The 24,572-nt window shown below is 42.5% G+C and overlaps 1 protein-coding gene across 1 annotated transcript in view; it reads right to left on the bottom strand.

Moving 5' to 3' along the window:
• Ttc29 (tetratricopeptide repeat domain 29) overlaps positions 1-24,572 on the bottom strand; it is a 196,394-nt gene that overhangs the window by 65,878 nt on the left and 105,944 nt on the right. The window contains exons 8-9 of the mRNA XM_038313010.1: positions 12,037-12,160; positions 2,419-2,647 (exon numbers count right to left, since the gene is read on the bottom strand). Of these exons, the coding sequence (XP_038168938.1) occupies positions 2,419-2,647; positions 12,037-12,160 (353 nt within the window). The remainder of the gene's footprint in view (positions 1-2,418; positions 2,648-12,036; positions 12,161-24,572) is intronic.

The raw sequence follows: 24,572 nt of genomic DNA, 5'->3' as shown, positions 1-24,572 counted from the left end.
AATTGGAGTTGCTTCAGAATCGAGTTGTTTTGGTGAGGTGTAATAAACTTGATTTTTTCCCCCCTCAACTTTTAAATTTGGGAGACTCAATGTCGGAAGGGGAGGGCAGGCTGTGTGAGTCATTCCCACTATCTCCTGGTATTAGAAGAGTCTGAAGGTGTCTGTTCTTGTGTGTTCCCTCCGAGGGGAACAAAGATGACCGTGGGCTGCTGGTGAGTCACTGTTGCATTTCATCTGGGGACCTTAGTGCTCTCGCTGCTCAGTTCCCTTCGGGGCCAAGCTCTCTGCTTACAAGAATATTGGCAGTTCTTTGAGCTAACGATTTGTTTGGAGGGTGGAAGTCTCCGAGGTGCCAATAACACACACATAGCTTTAATAATATACTTTTTGATCTTTGATCTGTTTTTTTTTTTTTTCTGAATACAGGGGACCCTCAATAGCAAGATTAAAGATGCCTCATCCTACAAGGAAGGTGGGAGCTGAAAACTTAAAAGCTCAGATTTCCAAATAATATTTTTGTACTTTTCCATTTTGTTAACATCGTGTTTGGTGAGCACCATCCTTCATTCATGTGATAATTGGATGGTAATCCAAATAGCGTAGTATCATATGCTTCCCAAGGACACATTGCGCACAAGCTTAAAACGTGGTTAGTGCAAACTAGCTTGTGGTCGGGCTTACATACTCATCTTGGATTCTGTTTGATTTAAGCATTTACTTGGCAACTTGTAGATGTCAAATATCACATCTTCCTTCTTAGAAAATACCAAGAGTTCATAATGTGTCTGAGAGACCCACGCTCTCAACTGAGCAGCTAAGGCGATTAAAAAGATGGTTGTGGTAGAAAATGAAATAGCTTGTGGAGAAATAAATGACAGCCACTGAGATCAGAGAAGAGAGCATTGTCAAGTGGTAGGGGCCTCAGGCATCCTGTCTAAAGACCTGGCTGAACTGAGCTGGGAGGAAGGAGGTCATCTGGACAGCCATGTGGGCAGGGCTGGGTGGAGTGTGTATAGGGGAGCAGTCGGGAAAGAATCGGGTCAGGAAGGCCAAGAAGCCCAAAGAAGAGCCAGGGAGTTTTGCGCAGAGTGAAAAACGGGGCAGATTTTAGTGCACTTTGACCTACGAATGCATGTGTGTAAACGGTCACACGCGTTAAACAGTTTCCTGTGGGTTTTAGTCCCAAGAAGAAAAGGTACAGTGTGAACTGTGTCAGCAGAATGAGAACTCAGTACTTACTCACACTTGCACACTGGTCTACGTTTTACTTCTGCAGGGAAGATGCTCGTCCCTGCAGAGCTGTCACGTGAGATGAAGCAGTGCTAGTTGCGACTTCTCCAGCACTCCACGCCTGTGCAGACCATGAGCGTTAGTGTCTGAGGCACGGAGGAAAATGGATGATTGTTCCCAAGCCCTTCAGAAGAAAATTCAGCTCTCGAGAAACCAAAGAGCCACAAATGTAAGTGGTCCGGATGAACCCAAGCGGAAGGGTTTTCAGAAGCTGCACACTAGACACCGAGAGACACACCTGGATCCCATCAGAACATGGCTTTTCCGGCCTTTCTCCCCGCAAGAGAGTTTTCCCCACAGTATCATAGGATGATGAGAGTTTATTCAAGACAAACTGAGACACTGAACTGTAGGCTGACCCTTTTCAGTGTAAGACAGCTGACATGGGCCATTTCCTGGTATTCTGGGCAGAAAACATGAAAATCTAAGACGTAGGTAATTCCAAGATGTGGAATGAGCTCTCAAGGATCTAACAATGAGTAAAAACGAGTTTGGTATTCAGGGTGGGCAAGATGGCTCAGTGGGTAAATGTGCTCGCCACCAAGCTTGCTGACCTGAAGTTCATCCCTAGAGTCGAATGAAGCTAAAACACAAAGCTGGCCCTTACACTAACCTGGTTGTTTATATAATAAAATAATATAATTATTCATGAGAAAAAGTAGTTTAAGAGGCATTGGTATAAAATATTTCCAAATTCAAAACAATAAAAGTAACATTAACCACTATCAGTGAAGCGCATCATCTAAGCAGCGTGTCTGCGGTTGCTCTCATCTGTGCGCCGTACGACCGGATACTACTAGAAAGCACAAGCTGATTTCACGTGCCTTACTCCTTGTAAATTGTTCCTTACCACTGGTCGGTACAGAGTGTGGCCTCGAAGATTACTAGGAAGTTCCTGCTCAAGAGTGGAGAATGATTGGCAGACACATCATTCCCGCTGTTTTGTGCTTCTCTTAAACACTGCCAGTAAGATCCAGCAGGAGAGGGCACCCAGCTTCCAACGTAGTAACCAAAGAACAAGAACAAAATTACCAAGCAAATTCAAGTCAGTAACGTGCGAATAAACATTTCCAACACAAATACCTTGGCTACTAAGAATGATACAAAATCTAAAAGCCAAAGCCTTACCCAGAACTGGGTCATATTTGATTTGCGTTCTGCTTTCCTTCCAGGCCAGCAGGCAGTTGAGGCTGTCCATATCTGCCGCCTCTATGTAACCCGTCATGGTCAGCATCAGCTGGTGGGCTCTGGCTATGCCATAGTGAACTTTGGTTTCATCCATCAGCGCCGTTTTCATGAGCTCCACAGTGGTGCTGAAAGCTTGCTGGAAGTACTCGGAAGCCTTGCTGTACTGCCCCTAGCGAGAAAGAGAGAACGAGAGAGTTCTTACCTCGCCCATCTCACAGACTTGCTCACCTCACCCCTGCACACCCGTTTCCTTCGTCAGAAAAAGCCTGTCTTCCGTAAGCAGAGCTCACGTGATGGTCAGAACCTTGAGATTAATTTGGTTAAAAAGCTGCATCTATGGCTGAAACAGGGGAAGGAAGTGGACACAATTTCAACACAGTCTTACTAATTATACCATTGTGTTTATCCAGTGAAATATTTTTAATTGTCTTTTGTTTTCATTTGTAGCCGGAAGGCCCTTGGCGCCAAGCTAGTGGCCACAACTAACAGACACATCTCTCTGCCAGCTCTGGTCACTGCTTCTCTTCTCTTAGGTGCACCTGCTGCCGTTTAGCTAAGGACACGGGAGAGTCTAGATTTAAAACGTGACTGTAACACAGGGCTAGAATAAAGCAAAGGTGAGAGGGGTTGAGCAAGACACATGACTTCAACCTCTCATCTCTACATGCTTCTGCAGATACACGCTTGTCTACCCACACAGCTGTGCCCCCTACATTTGAGCACTCAGACACACGCAGATAAAACAGATATTTAAAACATTGTTGAATACTCCTTTCAAAAGAAACTTTCACAGGAGAGGAATTTTTTTTGCAATAAAATTTTTAGCCATATTCCCACACCTTGTCAAAAGAAGTGGGAGTTCAAATCACTATGGATACATCTCTATGCTGCACACATGCACAGACGGGGTAAACACACCTGCACAGATTGGGTGAGCACACCTGCACAGATGGGGTGAGCACGCCTGCACACATGGGGTGAGCACGCCTGCACACATGGGGTGAGCACGCCTGCAGATGGGGCGAGCACACCTTACAGATGGGGTGAGCACACCTGCACAGACGGGGTGAGCACACCTGCACAGACGGGGTGAGCACGCCTGCACACATGGGGTGAGCATGCCTGCACAGATGGGGTTAGCACGCCTGTGCAAACGGGGTGAGCACACCTGCACAGATGGGGTGAGCACACCTGCACAGACGAGGTGAGCACACCTTACAGATGGGGTAAGCACACCTTACAGATGGGGTGAGCACACCTGCACAGACGGGGTAAGCACACCTGCACAGACGGGGTGAGCACACCTTACAGATGGGGTAAGCACACCTTACAGATGGGATGAGCACACCTGCACAGACGGGGTGAGCACACCTGCACAGACGGGGTGAGCACACCTGCACAGACGGGGTGAGCACACCTGCACAGACGGGGTGAGCACACCTTACAGATGGGGCGAGCACTCCTTACAGATGGGGTGAGCACACCTGCACAGACAGGGTGAGCACACCTGCACAGATGGGTGAAGCATCAGCTCCAAGGCCCTCTGTGCAGTGGAGCAGCTGGATGAGTGGTCACACTGATTGAATAAGAGACACCTGACAGCGGGATGAGCGGTTCCTCTCCCATGCAGCAATGCAACACTGTATGTCCTGTCCATAGGGCAGTCTATGTGCACTCCCTAGTCAAAGAATTCCTTCTATCAAACTTGCTCATTGATGGGAAGCGCCTTCATATTGTATAAGTAATAGTTATTATTTGATGCTGTAAGCAATTCTTTTTTAATCATAAAAAAGGTTTATAATGAGAAAAGATTATTTAATTAAAACAAATGAAAGGTGGTATCTGTTCCAATTATATATGATTGAGAACTATGACATGTATTAAAGATAATGAAAATACAGACATCCTTAATAGATACCAATGAGAAAGGAAAACTACCCACAAAAAAGCACAATTTGGTCAAGGATAGCCTTGTTTAATAAAACAGAGATTGAAGCATCTAATTGCTCCTGTTATATTTCTGAGTTTTGGGCTGTTTATTGATTAGGTTGGGAGTTTGAATCTGGTAAATCAAGGGCTATAAACAAATGGGCACATATTTAAATTTCCAAGATGATTTACAGGTATAGGTTAAGATGAACCGTCATTCGTCTGCTGAGCCGTGAGGCAGCTGCTATGTGTGAGCTGCACAGCACCAGTGAACTCAGCAGCAAGAGAAGGAGGGACAGGCGGCTTGATTTTAGAGGACGCAGAACCGCCTAAAATGGTGACTGGGTGTAGTGAGAAGCGGAACATAGACAGATAACTCTCCTCCATCAACTGGGCCTTATTGAAGCCAAGTGCTTTTTCTGCCTAAACCAGGAATATCATCAGGTGGTTGTCTTCCCCTCAAACTAACCACAAACAACTGTCATAAACTACAATGAAGATGTCTCTAACACACAGTCAAGTAAACACAATAGTTGTTCTTTTCAGATACTATCTTTTTTTTTACATACCTTTTGGGAATGAGTTTTCCTTAGTATCTATCGTATTTCCACATTCTTAATCCTTAAAAAAAGTTTACTATGTAAATGTAATCGCTACTCAAATTCCTTATAACCTTCTAAAGTTCATCTTTGTTTCCAAGTCATCTCTATTATAAATTTCTAATTATTCTAGCAATCGGTTCTGACAATCTTAAATATAAACTTGAAGCTGTGCAGCAAATTATATATTCATTAATCTATCCACGAGAAGGCAACCCCAACCAGTGCTCTGAAATCTCTGATGGTTTCCAGGGTACGAGCTCAGTGACATCATAGATAATGAAACAAAGCTCATAATAGAATTTTCATGTGTATTCTTTTTCTTACAGTTCTAACAAGGAAAGTAAAAAAAAAATGGGTGTTTTCTAAGGGTAAATACTCTCTCTCTCTCTCTCTCTCTATCTATCTCTCTCTCTCTCTTTGTGTGTGTGTGTGTGTGCGTGCCCATGTGTGATGTGCTTGTGTGTGAGTGTGGGCTTGCACATGCCATGGCACACTTGGGGAGGTCAGCGGACGATATTCAAGAATCAGTTTTCCTCTCCCATGGGTTTGGGGGATCACACCCATGTCACCAGGCTGTGTGGCAGGTGCTCTGATCCACAGAGCCATCTCATGGCCTTTTCCTGCTATTTTGACATAAGAATGACCATATTTTGAACTGTGATTATTTTTGATCTTAACAGGGAATGATAAATCTCAGAAAAGGCAGATCTCTCTTAAAACACTGCCCTTTGGTCACTTTGTAGTAATTATATATTTTCAATTAATGTTCTATCAAAAGATCACATCTAGAGAGTGGCATGGGCCATCCCTTCCTCCAGATTTTATAATGAAAGCCTAACTAAGATAAAGACTATTTTTAAGATGCACTAATTTAAATAATAAAAGCACTACCGGAATCACAGAATATGCCAATTCCAGTATTTTTCAAAATGATAATTTTGCCTTGTAACTTCTGTCTCACAATGTTCTACTTTGAAACTTGTTGCGGACAATGCCATCAACACAGGCGGCCCAAGCTGCAGGAAGGAGGCGATATGGCAGCTGGTAGGGAGCTGTCCTTCTTGTGGCTATTGCTCTGATGAAACGCCATGACCAAAACGACTTGGGGAGGAAAGCATTTATTTCCCCTTACAGCTTACAGTTTATCATGAAGGGAAGCCAGGGTGGGAACTCCAGGCAGGAACTGAAGCAGAGGACAGGAAGGAACTCTTATTTGCCGTTGCTCATGTCTCACTGAGCCTACCCAGGGGTAGCCCCATCCACGGACGGGTGGGCTCCCCCACACCAACCACACAGACTCACTTACACACCAATCTGAGGAGAAATTAAGGTTCCCTCTTCCCAGATGGCCCTAGCTGTGTCAAACTGACAAAAAACAGCACAAGGGTCTCACAGGTGCAAGACTGATGCGTGGCAGCGGCGTCTGATTTGCTTTTAAGGATTCGGGACAAGTTTTCTAAGTGATAGAATACTTTAGGAAGCTGAAAGGGAAGTGTGGGGTCTCAGAAGTGACAGTGCTTTCTCAAGTGATGTGACACTGGCTCCCAAGTGAGGTCAGAGGTCAGTGGACCGACGCCCTTCTGCTTCCGAAGTGTGTCCGGCTCATTTCTTAGACAGGAACTGCAGACAGGGTCTCAGCTCTCACAAAAGTTATGTTCTAGCCAACAGAACACAACAGCAAGAAAACAGGGCAGGCAAGGAAACCACACAACAAACACAGCAGGGACTACTAAAATACGGCACTGATGACGTTTCCCAGTGGTCACTTTTGTTTTGACCACCAAGGGTAGATAGATACCAGCAGGACATAGAACTACACCGAGTTCCAAATGGCAAGAATGTAAAATTGGGACTAGAGAACAGTCCAAGGAGAACCTTCCAGCTGAGGCTCCCACGCTCAGTCAGAACTAGCCTTGACTGTGTGAGAACTACTGAGAAGTCTGGCTATGGTGGAGTTGGTGAAGGAGAGATCAGGGAGTGCTGAGGTCAGAGGTCAGGTGGGGCCGACTCATCGTTCAGGACAGGGCGAGGACGTAGTTTATGTCTTCTGTCGCGGACAGGCTTATTGGAGGGCAGATTTAGGATGGGCGAAAATGGCTGGCAGTCTTTGAACAACGGGGACGATGGATAAAGTGGTGTTTACTATTGTGTTAGGTTTGCTGTGTCTACTAGGGATCTGGTTGCGGGGGCAAAGTGAACAGATGAATGGATGCTCACGGCTAGAAGCTAAGGGGGCGTGGATTTGGGGTTGCGAATTTGACAGAGAAGCAGAATTTAAGGGAGAGAAGATTAATTGGCTTAGCAGTAATCGTTTATATCTAAGGAGATCGGGGTGAGTATGTCAAACAGCCAAGGGGCTGTGAATCTGGGCTTGAGGAGGAGAGAGACGCTTGATATATCAAGGAGCAGAGAGTGATTGTGTGCTCAGTGTGCAATAGGAACCCTATCAGGCGCTCCATGCTTATCTTATGATGCCCAATCCAGTGTGTGTGCGTGTGTATGTGTGTGTGTGTGTGTGTCTGTGTGTGGGGTGGATGTGGATGTGTGGAACTGCATATGAATGCAGATCCCAGAGGCACTGGATCTCCCTGGAGTTGGAGTTACAGGTGTTTGCTAGTTGGCTATGGGAAACTAATTCATGTTCTCTGGAAGAGCCAACGTGTGTGCTCCTCCACTAAGCCACCTCTCCACCCCTCATCCACCCTCTTACATTCTCTGAATATCGACCACACTCTGGTTACTCAATGCATATGCCAACATTGAATGAAACATTTAATCACTTAGCATCTTAAGGTCTGTATGAAAATTCAAAATTTTAAAACATTTCAATTCAAGTATAATAAGTTATCCTAACATTTTAAGTACTGTTTTCTAATAGCTGTCTTAAATACGTAGAACATCACATATTAGGGCTGCTGAGATGTCATAGCAGGTATAGGTGCTTGCTTCTAGTGTTAAGTTTTCTTGTTACTGCCAACTAGGTGAGGGAACTGAGAACGAACTCACCCAATGTCTTAATAATTATCAGCTGGGCACATTTCAAAATCAGGTGGACAAAACCCAGGGTGGTTCCTCTTTGCCTTGCTATAACCTCCTTCCAGGAAGGCATTAATTCCTACTTTCACAAATAACCTATGGAATTATTCAGCTGTGCAACTAGTATAGCAATACTTAAAATAATTGTGAACTGTCCGCAGGCACCAAGTACAGAGGTATTAAGTTATGTATTGTCAATGTTTTCTTAGAAAGAGATTTTGCAGAATTTAGAGAAAATTAAAATAGCAGCCATCACTCAGTTCTAATTCATTCTTTTGATAGAACTACTACCTTTCAAATGGCACTGAGAAGTATCACTGCTGAGAAGGAATCATGGGACAATTCAGGTTAGCCTGAGCCATCGCCAGCAGGACGCTTTGAAATGACGACAGTGTGAGGAGGGGCGATGGGAAAAGATCAAATGTAGCTTGAACAATTTGAGAAGCAGATCAAGCTTTGTTTTGAAGTGCACGTGTTTATAAAATTCTGTGCTAAGTGTTACATTATTTGTCATTGTCATAAGACTCTTTACTACTGGACTCACCAAAGTCCTGTATCAACTTGTGTATCTGAACCATCTGTCTGTGTCTGTCTGTCTTTCGCTGGTGGTTTGGATGAGAATGCCCCAGCACTGGCTCAGGATGCTTAGTTCCTTGGTGCTTTGGTGCTGCTCTTTAGGAGGCTTGGGAAGTGTGGCCTGATGGAGGGACCACATCACCACGGGTGGGTTTGGAGTGTTCACGGACTCAGTTTGCTGAGTCTTTACTCAGATACAATTCTCAGTTTGCTTTGTGCTTCCTGCTTTTGGTCTCGTACATGAGCTCTCAACTTTCTGATCTAGCTGCCACATAAATCTGCTGTCATGCCTCCCCACCATGATGCCAATGGACTCATATACCTCTGGAACCGTAACCCCAAATAAACCCTTCCTTCTATAATCTACCTTGGTAATGGCGTTTACCACAGCAGCAGAAAAGTAATTAATATAGCGTCTATCTGTCTGTCTGTCTACCTACTTATCTATCTATCTATCCATCCGTCCACCACCCACCCATCATCTGTCTGTCTGTCTGTCTGGCTGTCTCTTTCTTTCTCTGAATAAGCTATATACATACATATATATAAAACATATATATGTATACATATATAAAAAGATGAAATGAATGTCCAGAATCTTCCAAATTTTGTAATGAGAATAAATGGGCAAAAATTAACTTTTAGTTGTTGACACAGTGTTTGCAAGTCAAACTGTTCAAGAACCAAACACCAGAGAATAAATCACACTAGTGATATTAAAAGCACTTGACCAAACTTGAGAAAATGAAAGTATAAAGTTAGTATTTCTGTTTGTCTCATTTTTCTTATCTTTCAGTCATGAAGGAAACAGGTGGACACTGGGCATTGCTGTCATGTAGAATATAGGTATTCAATGTGTTGTTTGGTAGGATAGGAAAGCCGTAGCAATGTGTGCTTTGTTGTATTTCTAAAGAAATACAACAAACTTTTAAGAAGTCAATTGTCAATTCATCTATTGTGGGGTGCAGTCCCCTCTTTGACTGCAAGCTTCTCTAGAACAAGTAGAGCAAGTCTTGCCATGGCTGTGCACTACCACTTTATTCTGAAAATTAAACAAAACCCCATTTTGGGAACCAACTGAGCAGAAGTGATCCAGAAGGTAGAGGCGGCAGGTGAAGCATCAGAGAAGAAGGTCCTGGGCACGGATATGGAAGGCAGAAAAAGGAGAAACGGAGTGGGAGTCAGCCAAGGTGGGGACAAGGATGGAGGCCTGGATGGAGAAGGCAGGAAAGCAGGGGAGAGGTGAAGGAGGTGCAGGGGAGAGGTGAACGAGGTGAGGTGGGAAAGCAAGGGGACAGGAGGCCTTGAGACTGTGAGCCCCTTCCCCAGGGTCTCAACAGCTGTCTCCGAGCAAGGAAAGAAATGACGTCACTGTCAGCACATCGACTAGTCCTGGTGGCTTTGTGCTTTGAGAAACCCATTATAAATACCCTCTAGAGTCACTTCCGCGATGGTGGCTTCTTCTCCTGAGTGGAGCAAAGGAGCTAGGGGAGCCACAGGCAGCTGAGAGGAATGGGAGGCCAGGACTTGTTTGCAGAAATTTTCCTCAGAGCAGAAACAAGACAAAACATTACTTTCATTAATTTGAATTCATTTGAAACTCATTTTACTAAATATTAAGGTTAAGAGTGTGGATTGGACTGTTACAGCCACTTTGAATCTGGGAAGCTTGGAGTGAGACAGACTCCCAGAGGCTCTGGAACAGAAGACTGCAGACGGAGGAGCAGAGTCGTAGCCACGCTAACTAATCCTGTGTCCCCGAGACCCAGGGTTAGCCCAAGGTGCTGCCCTTACTAAGTCAACTCCTTTTCTCCTCAGTATTTACGTTGCATGTAGTGCATGTTTGTGTTCATATGGATTGTGTACCTGCTCATGTATGTATACATGCTTGTGCACCTACATATGTGCACAATGTAGCTTCTCCCTTGAGTGCTTTCTGTGTTTTTTTTTTTTTTTTTTTTTTTTTTTTTTTTTTTTTGAGACAGGGCCTCTCTCATTGAGCCTGGGCTTGCTGACTTGGCTAGCATGGCTGGCCATTGCGCTCCATTGGTCCACTGGCCCTGCCCTCGTATCCCTGGCGTTATAAGCACGCGCTACACACTGTTTTCCCACACAGGTGCTGGGGATCTGAAATCAGGTCTCCGTGCTTGCAAAACAGATACTTTAATGACATGGCCATTTCCCCAGTCCTGTCCAGTATTTATTTATTTATTTATTTACCGTGTGTGTGTGTGTGTGTGTGTGTGTGTGTGTGTGTCTGTGTGTGTGTGTGTGTGTGTGTAACTACCTGAGTTTATGTGTATCTCCTGCATGTATGTGCCCACATAGGTCAGAAGATGGTGTCAGGCCCCATGGAGCTGGAGTTGTAGGTAGTTGTGAGCTGCCAGGTCTGTGCTTGGAAGCAAAAGTCTTCTTCAAGAGTGGCAAGGACTCTTAATCATTGAGCCTGCTCTCAAGTTCCCTGGGGTTGATTTTTTTTTTAAATTAACGTTTTAGTTGGTCTATAAATCCTGGGTTTCCTTATGACACCTTCATATGCATATACCATGGCATCCTGTTCATGACTACTGTCCCCTCCACGGCCCTCCTTCCCCACCCTCTCAGGGTTCTTTCTTCCAGAGTTGCCCATCTGCTTTCATGCCACTTAATTTAATTCTTACAATAACCCCACGAGATGCGAAAGTCAAAGCACCTAGAAGTGTAAATAACTTGTCGCAGGTCCCAGATCTTACGAGTGAAGGAGCTGGGCTTGTCACCCGAACAGTGCGCTCCACGGTAGTGCTTTCAATCACCGAGCACTCAGATTAGCACAGAGTGTATGAACACAGTTGGAAAATATAATTACCCCAAAAAATGATGGATCTGATTCATGATCAAAGCAGCAATTATAACCAGGGAAACAGGCTTCTTCCATATAATTTCTAACGGAGACCCTGGGCAGCCGAAGGCAGTAAAACTGGGATTACAACTGTGCATTTACTAATCTCGGCTCCTGGGATGCTGTGAAAGCCACACTCTAAATTCCCTGCGGAGTCATTCTTAGGATTTTCATTTCTTTGCCTAGTAGGCCTCCCAACTGGATTAAAAAGAAATAAGAATTTGGACCAAGAGAGGAATGTCAGAGTAAGCCAGTAAGAGTCAATAGTTATCACAAAGTGCCTTTGCATTTAAATCTTTACCTTGTTCCCTACATTCAGTTACCTTGAATACTGAATGGCAGTTGTTGCTGATGTGGGGTGTCTCCCCCCCCAGATGAGTAGGAAAGAGACATTTCAAGTTCTGCCCTTGCCCGTATCTGTGCCACATCTTGCAATCACAGCCATTTTCCACACTGACTAGTGAGTCAGCAAGCATAAAGCGAGAAGAGATTTCCAATTCTGCACGCTTTTCCACAAAAAAAGGGCACACAACTCACTTTTTCATTGTAGATGTCGCCTAGCATCGTGCTTGCTCGTATCACGTCGAGGCTTTGAAAGTTGTTCCTTGCAATTTTCACAACCTTTTCCAGGTATTTAATTGCTTCTGTCATCTGTCCTTGGCTGGAATAAAATGGAAAACCATTAGTGTACATTTCATCATTGTGAAAAGAAGGAATTTTGCATCTTTGCTGTAAAAACTGTGGGGTGTTGGTCAGATGGTTAGACCTACAGCACACACCGTGCATTAGCAGACACATGGCTCAGGATGTAGACTTATAACACACAGTGCATTAGCAGACACGTGGCTCAGGATGTCAGACTTACAACACACAGTGCATGACCAGGCATAGCTTATCTCTGTCAGGTATACAATGAATTAAAACTCAAAACAAGTTACTATTTTTTTTTTAAATTCTATATACCATATCTACCCTATCCTTCTCTACTCCAACTACTTTCATGTCCCCTCCACTCTCTCCCAAATTTATAACCTCTTCCTCCTTAATAACATTTTGCACACACACACACACACACACACACACACACACACACACACGTTCATGCACACAATGCACACACATACATGCATACATAGCCTGTTAGGTCCATCTAATATTGCTCATCTGCATATTTTTAGGGATGACCACTTAGGATTGGGTAACCTATCTGGGTCTTGACTCTAGGGAGACTGAACCCCCATTTCTCAGCTATTAATAGCTCTTCACATAGGGTGGGGACTTAGGAGAGTTTCCCATCCACAGCAGCATGCCAGCTGGTGGTATAGGAGTCCCTTCTGTTTGTGTGTTGCTTTTGTTGGTTAATGAATAAAGAAACTGCCTTGGCCTTTGGATAGGGCAGAACTTAGTAGGCCAGAAAGACAGAACTGAATGCTGGGAGGAAGAAAGGCAGAGTAGGAGAGTCGCCATGAAGCCGCCAGAGTCAGACATGCTGAATCTTTCCTGGTAAGTCACTGCCATGTGGTGATACACAGATTAATAGAAATGGATTAAACTGAGATGTAAGAGTTAGTCAATAAGAAGTTAGGGTGAATGAGCCAAGCTGTGTTTCAATTAATATAGTTTCTGTGTGGTTGTTTCGGGGATAAACTATCCAGGCAGCCAGGATGAACAAGTAGACCCTCCTCCAACAATTGGCACTAATGTGATGGACTAAATCCACTTAAAACCCTGAGAGAGCTTAATTTTAAACACAAAAATACAGTTTAACACAGCTTTTTGCTGTTTACTGGCTCCTTTAAAAGAGATTTTCCTGACTCAGCCACAGCAGAAAAACAGTGGCAGTTTTAAAATGCCGGCTTTCTGGGCTATGCTGCTAGTGTGACCTCTGTCTCTTGCGGGAGACAGAGCATTTGGATGGGGTTTGTGAGTAAAGTGCTATGGTTTGCTTGATGGAAACGTGGACTCTCTGTGTGCCTGGAAGTGGGGCAATGCATGTGGCTCAAAGGCACAAGAGGCTCCACCATGCTGAACTGTGCAGAGGCTGAGCAGGAACTACCGTATTTATCATAATAATAGCACAGAAAAGTTTTAGACTGGGTAGGCAAACAGGTGGTGCTGTATTACCCCTACTAATGGCACAACTTAAGTTTTTAAGAAGTGCTTAGCATTTTAAGAAGTGCTCCTGGACAGTAAAGAATTACCAATTCCGATAGGACAGATTCAGACATAAAAGACCTCTAAATGGGTCACAGTGTTGGATAAATGTATGTAGGCTTGAAAGAGAGAAGGAAAAGAATACAGTGAGTCAAAAAATAAAGTTAATGCTTAAAAAATGTAAATTCTTTAAAGAGACAAAGTATAGATAGTCATAGATTAAAAGGAGTAAAGAAAAAAATGCCATGTAAAGATGGAGTATACACAGAGAGTCTGGATTATGTATATTATTGTATTTTCTTTGAATTTTTTGACTGTGAAGAAGCTAAGTACAGAGAGACATTTCATTGTATGGGCTCCTAAGCTAAATCAGCATGTATATTATAAAGGTATTATGACTTCAGAATTTGGGTCTAAGGATATGGTGCATTGGAAAAGAGGTTCTTCTTTAGTTTTCACAGAAGATGAGAACCTGTGGATTGCTTCTAGACAAATATGGTTTGATAGACTATGTCCCTCTGAAAGGTCACTGTGAACACCCTCAAAAAATTACTTCACCCAACTGCTGATTGAGATGAACCTAGCCTGCAGGATACATCATTAAAGACCTGATTAACAGCTCCCCAAACAGCAGTAAACAGTAGGACAGAACTACACCCACATTCCCAAATATTGTTTATAAATGTTCTTTTACATTTAAAGGGGGATATGCTATAGAGATTTACACTGATGTGGATCTTGGCTTATTAATACAAATTTAAAGTCAATTTTGTTATATGTATATGTAGTTCTGATCTTGATTAAGGTATTATGATTGTGTAGCTCATTTAAAAATGTAATGTATAATTAAGAAATATAGGTTAATAGAGAGTCATCTTTAATAGTCAAGCTTGTATTCATGTTAGTTAGATTTTCTAGATGTATAGAGATATATTTCAGCTAGTTAGTTATTCTTCAAATCTTTCAGAGCCCTTCAAAATATGGCATTTAAATGTTGTAAAAATTTAGGACTTTTCATGACAATGAGACACGTCTGCTCCTGGCAATACCAAGCTACTTTGAGAGGAAGATGGGCATTGAAGATGCTCCTTAGCCATTTGGGCAATAAACTGCTCTTGCCAGGACTGCTTCACTGAACATACATGACCTGCAGAGAAATGATTGCTGAACATGCCTATAGGTGAGATGATCCTTCGGGATTCCTGCTTCAAGAAAGAGTCTGTGAGACATTCTGCAGGATATAGGAGAAAATGACTGAACTGTCTTTGAAATTTTCTGCTTCATGGAAAAGTCTGCTGGATGCTATGGGCCTATAGGCTGAAGATCAATGCCCCATTGGTACAGAAGAACTTTGGGTGACTATCCAGGCAGCAAGATGTCTCTGTCAATTCTAGAATTTTGGAAGTTGCTTACAATGCACTTCCTGTTTACTTAGGTAATATTATACCCTTCTGGGGTCTTTGATGGAATTGAAGAATTTATAATAATAGTTATAGTTTTCCTTTGTTATGATAAAAGATAAAGTAGATATAAATATTGCAACTGTAATTCTTGCTAGAATTTTACTATGTTAAAGCCTTCCTTATTGTTTAAATGGAAAAGGGGAAACTATGTAGGAGGTCCTTATGTTTATGTGTTGCTTTCATTGGTTAATGAATAAAGAAACTGCCTTGGCCTTTGGATAGGGCAGAACTTAGGTAGGCAGGGAAGACAGAACTGAATTCTGGGAGTCAGGGAAAGACACCATGGAGCCGCCAGAGTCAGACATGCCATGTGACAATACACAGATTAATAGAAATGGGTTAAACTGAGATCCTACATCTTAGCCAATAAGAAGTTAGGGCTATTGGACCAAGCAGTGTTTGAATTAATACAGTTTCTGTGTAGTTATTTCAGGGCTGAGCTAGCTGGGTGCCTAAGGTGAATAAACAGCCCTTCCTCCAACAAGCTGGTGATGTCATTATTCAGATCTTTCTTAGGTGACTACAGCTGGGATGACATGGGTGAAGCTTTCCTGTTGTATGTTGAAGACAGACCTCACTCTGGATGTGCTGGTCCTCTGGCTTTAGCAGTCTTCACACCCCCTCTTCTGAGATGCCATCTGAGCCTTAGGTGCAGATGTGTTGAAAGCTCAAACTTGTAAAGCCTCATTGATTGTTGGTGTGGATGTGAACTGGTCCCACTGCTTTAGAAAACAAAGTTCTTCAAAGGCTGTAGCACAGAGTGAACGTGTGGTCCTGAAATTTGACTACAAGATATGCAGCAAAGAGAAACAATTGCATCTCCACACACACACAAAGCCAAACATTAATGTTAGAGCAGCCTTATGAATAATAGCCAAAGACTCAACTACTGAAATGTTTATCAGTTCAGGGATGACACAGAATGTGGTATGTTCATTCAAGGGAGTAGTATTTTGCCATAAAAGTGAAATTCTGCTGGGTGGTGGTGATGCATGCCTTTAATTCCAGCACTCGGGAGGCAGAGGTAGACAGATCTCTGTAAGTTAGAGACCAGCCTGGTCTATAGAACAAGTTCCAGGACAGGCTCCAAAGCTACACAGAGAAACCCTGTCTATAAAAACAAAAAACAGAACAACAACAACAAAAAAATGAAGTACTGATACCTGAAAGACATAGACAAAACTAAAAAAAATAGTAGGTGAGCAAACCAACAGCCAACATCAAACTAAATGGAGAGAAACTCAAAGTGATCCCATTGAAACAAAGAACAAGACAAGGTTGTCCACTCTCTCCATATCTTTTCAATATAGTTCTTGAGGTTATAGCTAGCTATAGCAATAAGACAACAAAAGGAGATCAAGGGAATACAAACTGGAAAAGAAGTCAGATTATCACTATTTGTTGACATGATAGTATACATAAGTGACCCCAAAAATTCTATCAGGGAACTCCTACTGATAAACACCATCAGTAGTGTAGAAGAATACAAGATTAACTAAAAAAATCAGTAGCCTTCCTATATACAGATGATAAATGGATTGAGAAAGAAATCAGAGAAACATCATCCTTACAATTTATGCTGGAGAGAATGTGGGGTAAAGGGAACACTCCTCCATTGCTGGTGGGAATGTAAACTGGTACAGCTGCTTTGGATATCAGTATGGCGATTTCTCAGAACATTAGGAAATAACCTACCTCAAGAACCAATAATTCCATTTTTGGGTATATACCCAAAGGATGCCCAATTGTGTCACAAGGACATGTGCTCAGCTATGTTCATAGCAGCATTGTTTGTCATAGCCAGAACCTGGAAACAACCGAAATGCCTCTCAACCGAAGAATGGATAACAAAAATGTGGGACATTTACACAGTGGAGTACCACACAGCAGAAAAAAATAGTGACATCTCAAAATTTGCAGTCAAATGGATGGAGCTAGGAAACATTATTTTGAGTGAGGTAACCCAGACACAGAAAGACAATTATCACATGTACTCACCCATAAGTGGCTTTTAAGCATAAAGCAAAGAAAACCAGCCTACAAACCACAATCCCAGAGAACTTAGACAACAATGAGGACACTAAGAAAGAAAAACTTACATAGATCTAGCCTACATGGGAAGTAGAAAAAGACAAGAGCTCCTGAGTAAATTGGGAGCATGAGAACCTTGGGGAAGGGTTGAAAGGGAGGGGAGAGGCAGGGAAGGGAGCAGAGAAAAATGTAGAGGTCAAAAAAATCAATTAAAAAAAACAGACAGGAGGACCATGGAACTGAATCAAAGACCCAGATATCAATCCACATACTTATGAACACCTGATTTTTGACAAAGAAGCCAAAAATATCAAATGGAAAAAATAAAGCATATTCAAAAATGGTGCTGCCATATTGGATATTGACATGGAAAGGAAAGCAAATAGATTTGTGTCTATTTCCATGCACAAAACAAGTCCAAATGATCAAAGACCTCAATGTAAAGCCAACTACAGTGAACCTCATAGAAGAGAAAGTGGGAAATACACTTGAACTCATTGGCACAGGAGACCGTTTCCTAAATATATGTCCAATATCCTGAATCAGAGCAGATTCTTTAAAGCAAAGGACATAGATAAAAAACAAAATGCAGCCTACAGAATAGGAAAGGATCTTCACCAATCCCACATCTGACTGAAGTTTGATCTCCAAAATATACAAAGAACTCAAGAAATTGGTTATCAAAAGAACAAATAATCCAATTTAAAAAATGGAGTACAGACCTAAACAGAGATCCATATCTATCACCATGCACAAAACTCAAGTCCAAATGGATCAAAAGCCTCAACATAAAGCCAGCCACACTGAACCTCATAGAAGAAAAAGTGGGAAGCACACTTGAATGCATTGGCACAAGAGACCACTTCCAAAATATAACCCCAGTAGCACAGACACTGAGAGAAACAATTAATAAATGAGAACTCCTGAAACTGAAAAGCTTCTGTAAAGCAAAGGACATAGTCAACAAGACAAAACGACAGCCTACAGAATGGGAAAAGATCTTCACCAACCCCACATCAGACAGAGGTCTGATCTCCAAAATATACAAAGAACTCAAGAAATTGGTTATCAAAAGAACAAATAATCCAATTTAAAAAAATGGAGTACAGACCTAAACAGAGATCAATAGAGGAATCTAAAATGGCTGAAAGACACTTAAGGAAATGTTCATCATCCTTAGCCATCAAGGAAATGCAAATTAAATTGACTCTGAGATACCATCTTACACCAGTTAGAATGACTAAGATCAAAAACACCAATGACAGCCTATGTTGGATAGGATGTAGAGTAACTGGAACATTCCTCCATTGTTGGTGGGAATGCAAACTTTTACAACCACTCTGGAAATCGGTATGGTGGTTTCTCAGAAAACTGGGAATCAACTTACCTCAGGTTCCAGCAATACCAGTCTTGGGCATATGCCCAAAGGATGTTCAATCATACTACAAGGACATCTGCTCAACTGTGTTCATAGCAACATTATTTGTAATAGTCAGAACTTAGAAACAACATAGATGCCCCTCAACTGAAGAATAAATAAGGAAAATGTGGCACATTTACACAATGGAGTACTACTCAGCAGTAAAAAAAATAATGATATCTTAAAATTTGCAGGCAAATGGATGGAACTAGAAAAAAAACCATACTGAGCAAGGTAACCCAGATCCAGAAAGAGAAATATAATATGTATCTACTCATAACTGACTTTTAGACATAAAGCAGAGAAAAACACCCTATAGTCTGCAACTCCAGAGAACCTAGACAACAAAGAAGACCCGAAGAGAGACATGCATGGATTTGCCAGAAAGGAGAAAAAGACAAGATCTCCTGAGTAAATTGGGAGCATGGGGGGGGGGGTAGGAAGGAAGGAGAGTGGGGAAAATGTATATAGCTCAATTAAAAACAATGAAGTCTATAAAAACGTAAATGGCAGGTGAAAAAATTAGACATGAAGTTATATATTGTGTATTCATTTTATACTGTTTATACAAATCAACAAAGACAAAGTAGGCTAGTGGTTGCTAGAGGCTGAGAGAGCAGGAGGAAGGGTCATTCGTGATTCATACAGGAGTTCTTTAAGGGATAATGGAAAGTTCTTAATATCAGAAGGTAATCGTGGGCACATCATTCTGTGAAGGTATTAAAAATCACCACGCTGTGGAATTTCAAGGGAGAATTTGTATATCATTTTATGAATTGTCCCAATAAATCTCTTTAAAAACTCGTAAAAAGTGTATCACAAGTAAAGATGCTAGATGGGCGGAGTACTCATTTTAATCCCAGAACTTGGGACGATCTGAGTGTGAGGCTAGCCAGAGTTACATAGTGAGCAAGCAAGCGAGCGGGCCAAGTGAGCGAGTGAACCAGTCAGCTCCTCCCACCTCTCTCACCTGCATACACACAAGTGAGTACTTTCCTTGTGTCTCTCAGCAGTGAAACTGCAGGTCTCACTAACGTTGCACGTATAAGTGGTGTATATCCTAGCAAAATGCCCAAAGAGTTGTGCACTTTCCAGCAGAGTGCACAGCGTGTGCTGGTCACCCACGTACTTTAGAAGGAAGGCACGAATGGAAGCTGGATAGAGTAAAGATGCAGGTCCACATGAGCTGAGCATCAAGGAAACCGAGGGAGCCTCAGCCACATGGGTATTTGCAGTCCATGTCTTTTCAGTAACATTGGGGTGCTTAATGAGAAGGGAACACAGCTGAGCTGGAAGGGTGTGTGCCTGGTCAGCACAAGTCCCGGGTTTGATCTCCAGCACCTCATGACCTGTGTGTGTCATCCTAGTACTGGAGGTAGAGGTGGTGGCATCAGATGTTCAAGCTCATCCTTGTCAGTTCCAGGCCAGATTGAGATGCATGAAACCGTGTCTCAAAACAAACAGGCAAGCAAGCCTAGTGGGCATCCTGCCATCAGAATTCACTGTTAGTTGCGTAAGATAGGAGTAGAAATCACTCCGCAGATAGAACTGTGGTAGCCACTGCCATGGCACACGGTTGCTAACACCCTGGAGCACATTCATCTGACAGTCGGTGTAAGAGAAAGGCTGGTGTGTGAAGAGGAAGTGTGGTCTTAAAAGGCAGTTCAAAGGAACTTAAGATCAAACCTCATGAGCACAATACTTGACTACCTTGAAGCTCCCACAGAGGTTAGATAAGCTGTAACACACACAGGCGGCCACCCTCGTGTTGTGAACTACAGGTAACCTTTAGTACAATTTTCAGACCATAGACCACCACTTCCTCCTTCCCCTCACCTAGGCCAACACTAGTTGAGGCTAGTGAGGCTAGTTGAGGCTAGTTGAGGCTAGTGAGGCTAGAGGCCTCACTGTGAATGAGCCACTGTGAATGAGCCCCAGCTTCTTCCTCCAAATGTCTGTCCTTCCGTGTTCTGCACATCCCCATATCTGCTCTCTGCATTCATCCGTGTCTTACTCTGTCCCTGGATCTCACTCTGAAATTGAGCCCTGGGTTCTCTCTCTCTGGATTTCCCTTCAGTGATAAAGGGTTTCCCTCTGACACTGTGAATACCATTCGTTAATAAAGAAACTGTCGTGGGCCTGCACAGGGTACAGAGGTAGGCAGGGAAAACTAAACTGAATGCTGGGAGAAAGGAGGCAGGGTAAGAGAGAAGTCATATAGCCCTTCCAGACACAGATGCTAGAACTTTACCTGGTCAGCCACAGCCATGTGGAGATACACAGATTACTAGGTATGGGTTAAATTAATATGTAAGAGTTAGTCAATAAGAAATTAGAGCTAATGAGCCAAACAGTGATTTAATTAGTCCAGTTTCTGTGTGGTTATTTCGGGGCTGAGCTGCCGACAGCCGGGGGAAAAACAAATAGCCTCCTCCAACACTTCAGTGTCTTGCTCTGCCTTGCAAAGAATGGTTACCCTGAGCGTGTCTCATACGTCACTTGGTTTGACCTGCTCTGTTCACATGTTTGGCAAATCTCTCTTGTGGGGTACTCTGGTTTTCCTCTGAACTGCAGATCTGCCTTTCCTGTTCCCAGCTCCTCTTAGCATATGAAGGAGGGCAGTTCCCTTCAAGTGGTCAGTCTCAGGGGCAGCACCTGCTGACTCTGTCACAGCAATGGTGGTGAAAATAAGTTCCTGAACTTTGTCCTGAACTAGGACTCAGTGTAGAGATTTTCCCTTTCTGTTCGTCCTTCCTTCTTACTCTCTTCCTTCCTTTCCTTTTTTCCTTTTATTTTGTTCTATGTCTTTCACTTCTTTTCTTCCTTAAAAGCTGTTTTCTAAGGCTGGAGGTGGAGTGGCATATGCCTTTAATCCCAGCACTCGGGAGGCAGAGGCAGGCAGATCTCTGTGAGTTCAAGGCCAGCCTGGTCTACAGAGCAAGCTCCAGGACAGGGCTACACAGAGAAACCTTGTATCCACAAACAAACAAACAAACAAACAAAAACAAAACAACCACCACAACAAATTATTTTCTAAGTGTGACTCTAATTTTTTTTTTTTACTCTTTCAAATGAGTAAATATACGTTCAAATCCTCAATGATGTGCCACGATTGGCTGGTTCAAAAGAATATGAAACAAGCGTGTGTCAAAGGCTTGCTTATGGGCACGTGCTCGAAACAGGTTACGGGACGGAAAGGCCATCTATCATCTTGCATGGGGTCTCTAGCTCTGGATGGTGACGTTCATGTTATCAACTGGTTTGTTCTTAAAGCTGGTAGGTGGTGGACCCTGGGAGGAGTCAGGTCACACACATAGCTGGGTATCCTCCTTTTGTTCCTCTTCTGTTCTCGTGGACGGATAACACTGATAATATTAAAGTCATATAGACTTAGAGAAAACTCCCATTTCTTCATTTTTTAACAAGATTATAATTAGCTCTGAGGTGAAAGCTGTGAAAATGAGATGGGGGAACATGGCAGGGATTCAACAGTGACGTCAGGGAAGTGACAGGAGACAGCGCCCACGACTCTGTTAGAGACCGTCTAACATGAGAGACAAACTCAGTGCAGCCAAGCATCCGCTGTGAAAACCCCCACCGTGTAGTGCGCTGATTACTCTGCCCAGACACACACGAAGCCCTGGTTACCAGAGCTTAGTGGATCCATTCTTTCTTCCTTTCTTGTTGGTAAATTAATACTATACAGAACAAAAATAAAATGGAATTTCATGTTTCCCAAAGCTGGTGTTTGTTTGTTTGTTTGTTTGATTGTTTGTAGTTTGTTTTTTTGAGACAGAGTTTCTCTATGCAACAGCCCTAGCTGTCCTGGAGCTTGCTCTATAGGCCAGGCTGGTCTTGAACTCACAAAGATCCGCCTGTCTCTGCCTCCTGAGTGCTAGAATTAAAGGCGTGTGCCACCACTGCTAGTGTTCCCCAGTGCTGTGATTACTACCTTTCATAATTCCATATGCATCGTTTTCTGCCCAAATCATGACTTCCAGAGTGAGGTGTAGGTCAATTCTCTGGAAAAGTTATGCCGCATATGGAGCCACTAACTATTTTAACTTAAATATTGTCTGTATGTATATATTTTCAGGGAAGATCACCTGGTATTAGATAATCAATTGGTGTGCTTTTCCCCGAGGAAGAGCATTTCTCCAGCTCTTAGCATTTCTTAGTTACCTGTATGTCTTAGTCTGGGATTGCTAACACAAACTGAGCAGGTTGTATTTATGCATTTAAGGGTATATATCTACACATACACATATATATGTAACAACAATTACAAAAGGAGGCTATGAACATGAAAGAGCGAGGGGCTTGGTGCTACATGAGAAGGTTTAGGAGGAGGAAAAAAAAAAGATTAAGTTATGTAATTATACCAGGCAGAGGTGGTGCATGCTTTCAATCCCAGCACTCAGGAGGCAGAGGCCGGAAGATCTCTTCGAGGTCAGCCTAGTCTACAGAACAAGTTCCAGGACAAACTCCAAAGCTACACAGAGAAATCCTGTCTCAAAAAACAAACAAAAAAGTAATTATATTATAATTTCAAAAAATATAAAAGTAATCAAATTTGCTGAGCATTAAATATTAATAATAAAATGAACATAAACAAAACATATAAGTCAATAACTAAAATACTAATAAATAAAAGTGAAGTATAAAATATAATAATATTTTTAGGGCTGAGAATATTTTGTCAAACTGATTTTAACTTTTCAAGCTCTTTTCTGTACACTAATATCCCAGAAAAAAAAGGAGACATCTTTACATACCACTTTAAAACCACAGAGAAAATTCATCTCGGTATTTAGCTATTTTAGCCTCCCCAGAGCTTATGTGTGTTTACCGCTCTTCCAAAAGTGTGCATGTTTTGGGCAGAGGTGCAGTTTACATTAGGTTTGGCCTGCTGAGGATAGGTAATTCATAGCATACTCTAGCAGCAGTACAAAAAGAAGTTTGGTAGAAAAAAAACCAAAATGGTGTAAATACAGTGAATACAGGATGGTTTGAACTTCTCTCCAGCCCCCGACATGCGACAGATTTCCCTATTCAGGACTTCTCTAAAGAAATGCTCGAGAAAGCCGTCTCATCGTAAGTGATACGCTCCGCTCCTACCTGCAATCTACGCTATCAGTGCAGCGGCTGGAATAGAAACAATACAGGGTGGAAGGAGCTCCCAAATGTGGAAGGCAGCAACAGATTTAGAAGCTAGTTCGTCCTTGGGAGGGGGAAAAACAAATTTTTTTCTAGAGAAAGGCTACCGATTACTTATATTAGTTCAAGGACAAGGTTAAATGTTAGACAAATATTAATTCCAGTTTTCCTATACGCAGTGCACAGGTGCAACCTCAACATCAGATTATAGGGTATAATCATTAAATTCACTCAGCCAGACCTCAGAGACTTAAAGACATATATCCTGAGGACCAGGGCTCCTCGGTCCAGAGAATGAGAATGAAACAGGGGCAGAATATTTGTGTATCAAGGTGATGCCCGTTTCCAGCTGGGAAAACAGGACTGTTAACGCCCATGTCCCCTGACAACTGTTCAATTATGTAGATCACACTCGGCCTAGTGTTTGCTGGAGAAGTAATCAATAAAGGATGTGGTTGAGTGAACATAGATTTTGGCTGAACCAATGCATGAAAACTTAATCATTTACTCAGAGAGGAGAAATCAAATAGAGCAGAGACGAGACAGCCACTGAGGGGTTTGCTGATTGTGCCACCAAGTTTGGGGGCCACCGATGAAAGTATTAAGGCAAATGGGATCAGTGGCAGGAGAAAATGTAAAAAGCTATTCTTAATTCCATGAATTAATAGAAACGTTTCTGGTGGTCTTTTTTTTTTTTTTTTTTTTTTTTTTTTTTTTTGCCGTTTTTCGCAAATTTCACATGGAAGCCTGGATGTTCCATTTTAGAGAATCTATGAAAATTACTAGGGCGTGTCATTTCTCTCACGCAAGAGGAAATTAATCTTTGGCTCTAACAGAAAGGTAATTTT

The sequence above is a fragment of the Arvicola amphibius genome, chromosome 15, assembly GCF_903992535.2.
Source record: "Arvicola amphibius chromosome 15, mArvAmp1.2, whole genome shotgun sequence".
NCBI classification, from domain to species: domain Eukaryota; kingdom Metazoa; phylum Chordata; class Mammalia; order Rodentia; family Cricetidae; genus Arvicola; species Arvicola amphibius.
Note: the sequence above shows the minus strand (reverse complement) of the source record. Positions and strands in the feature narration are given on the sequence as shown.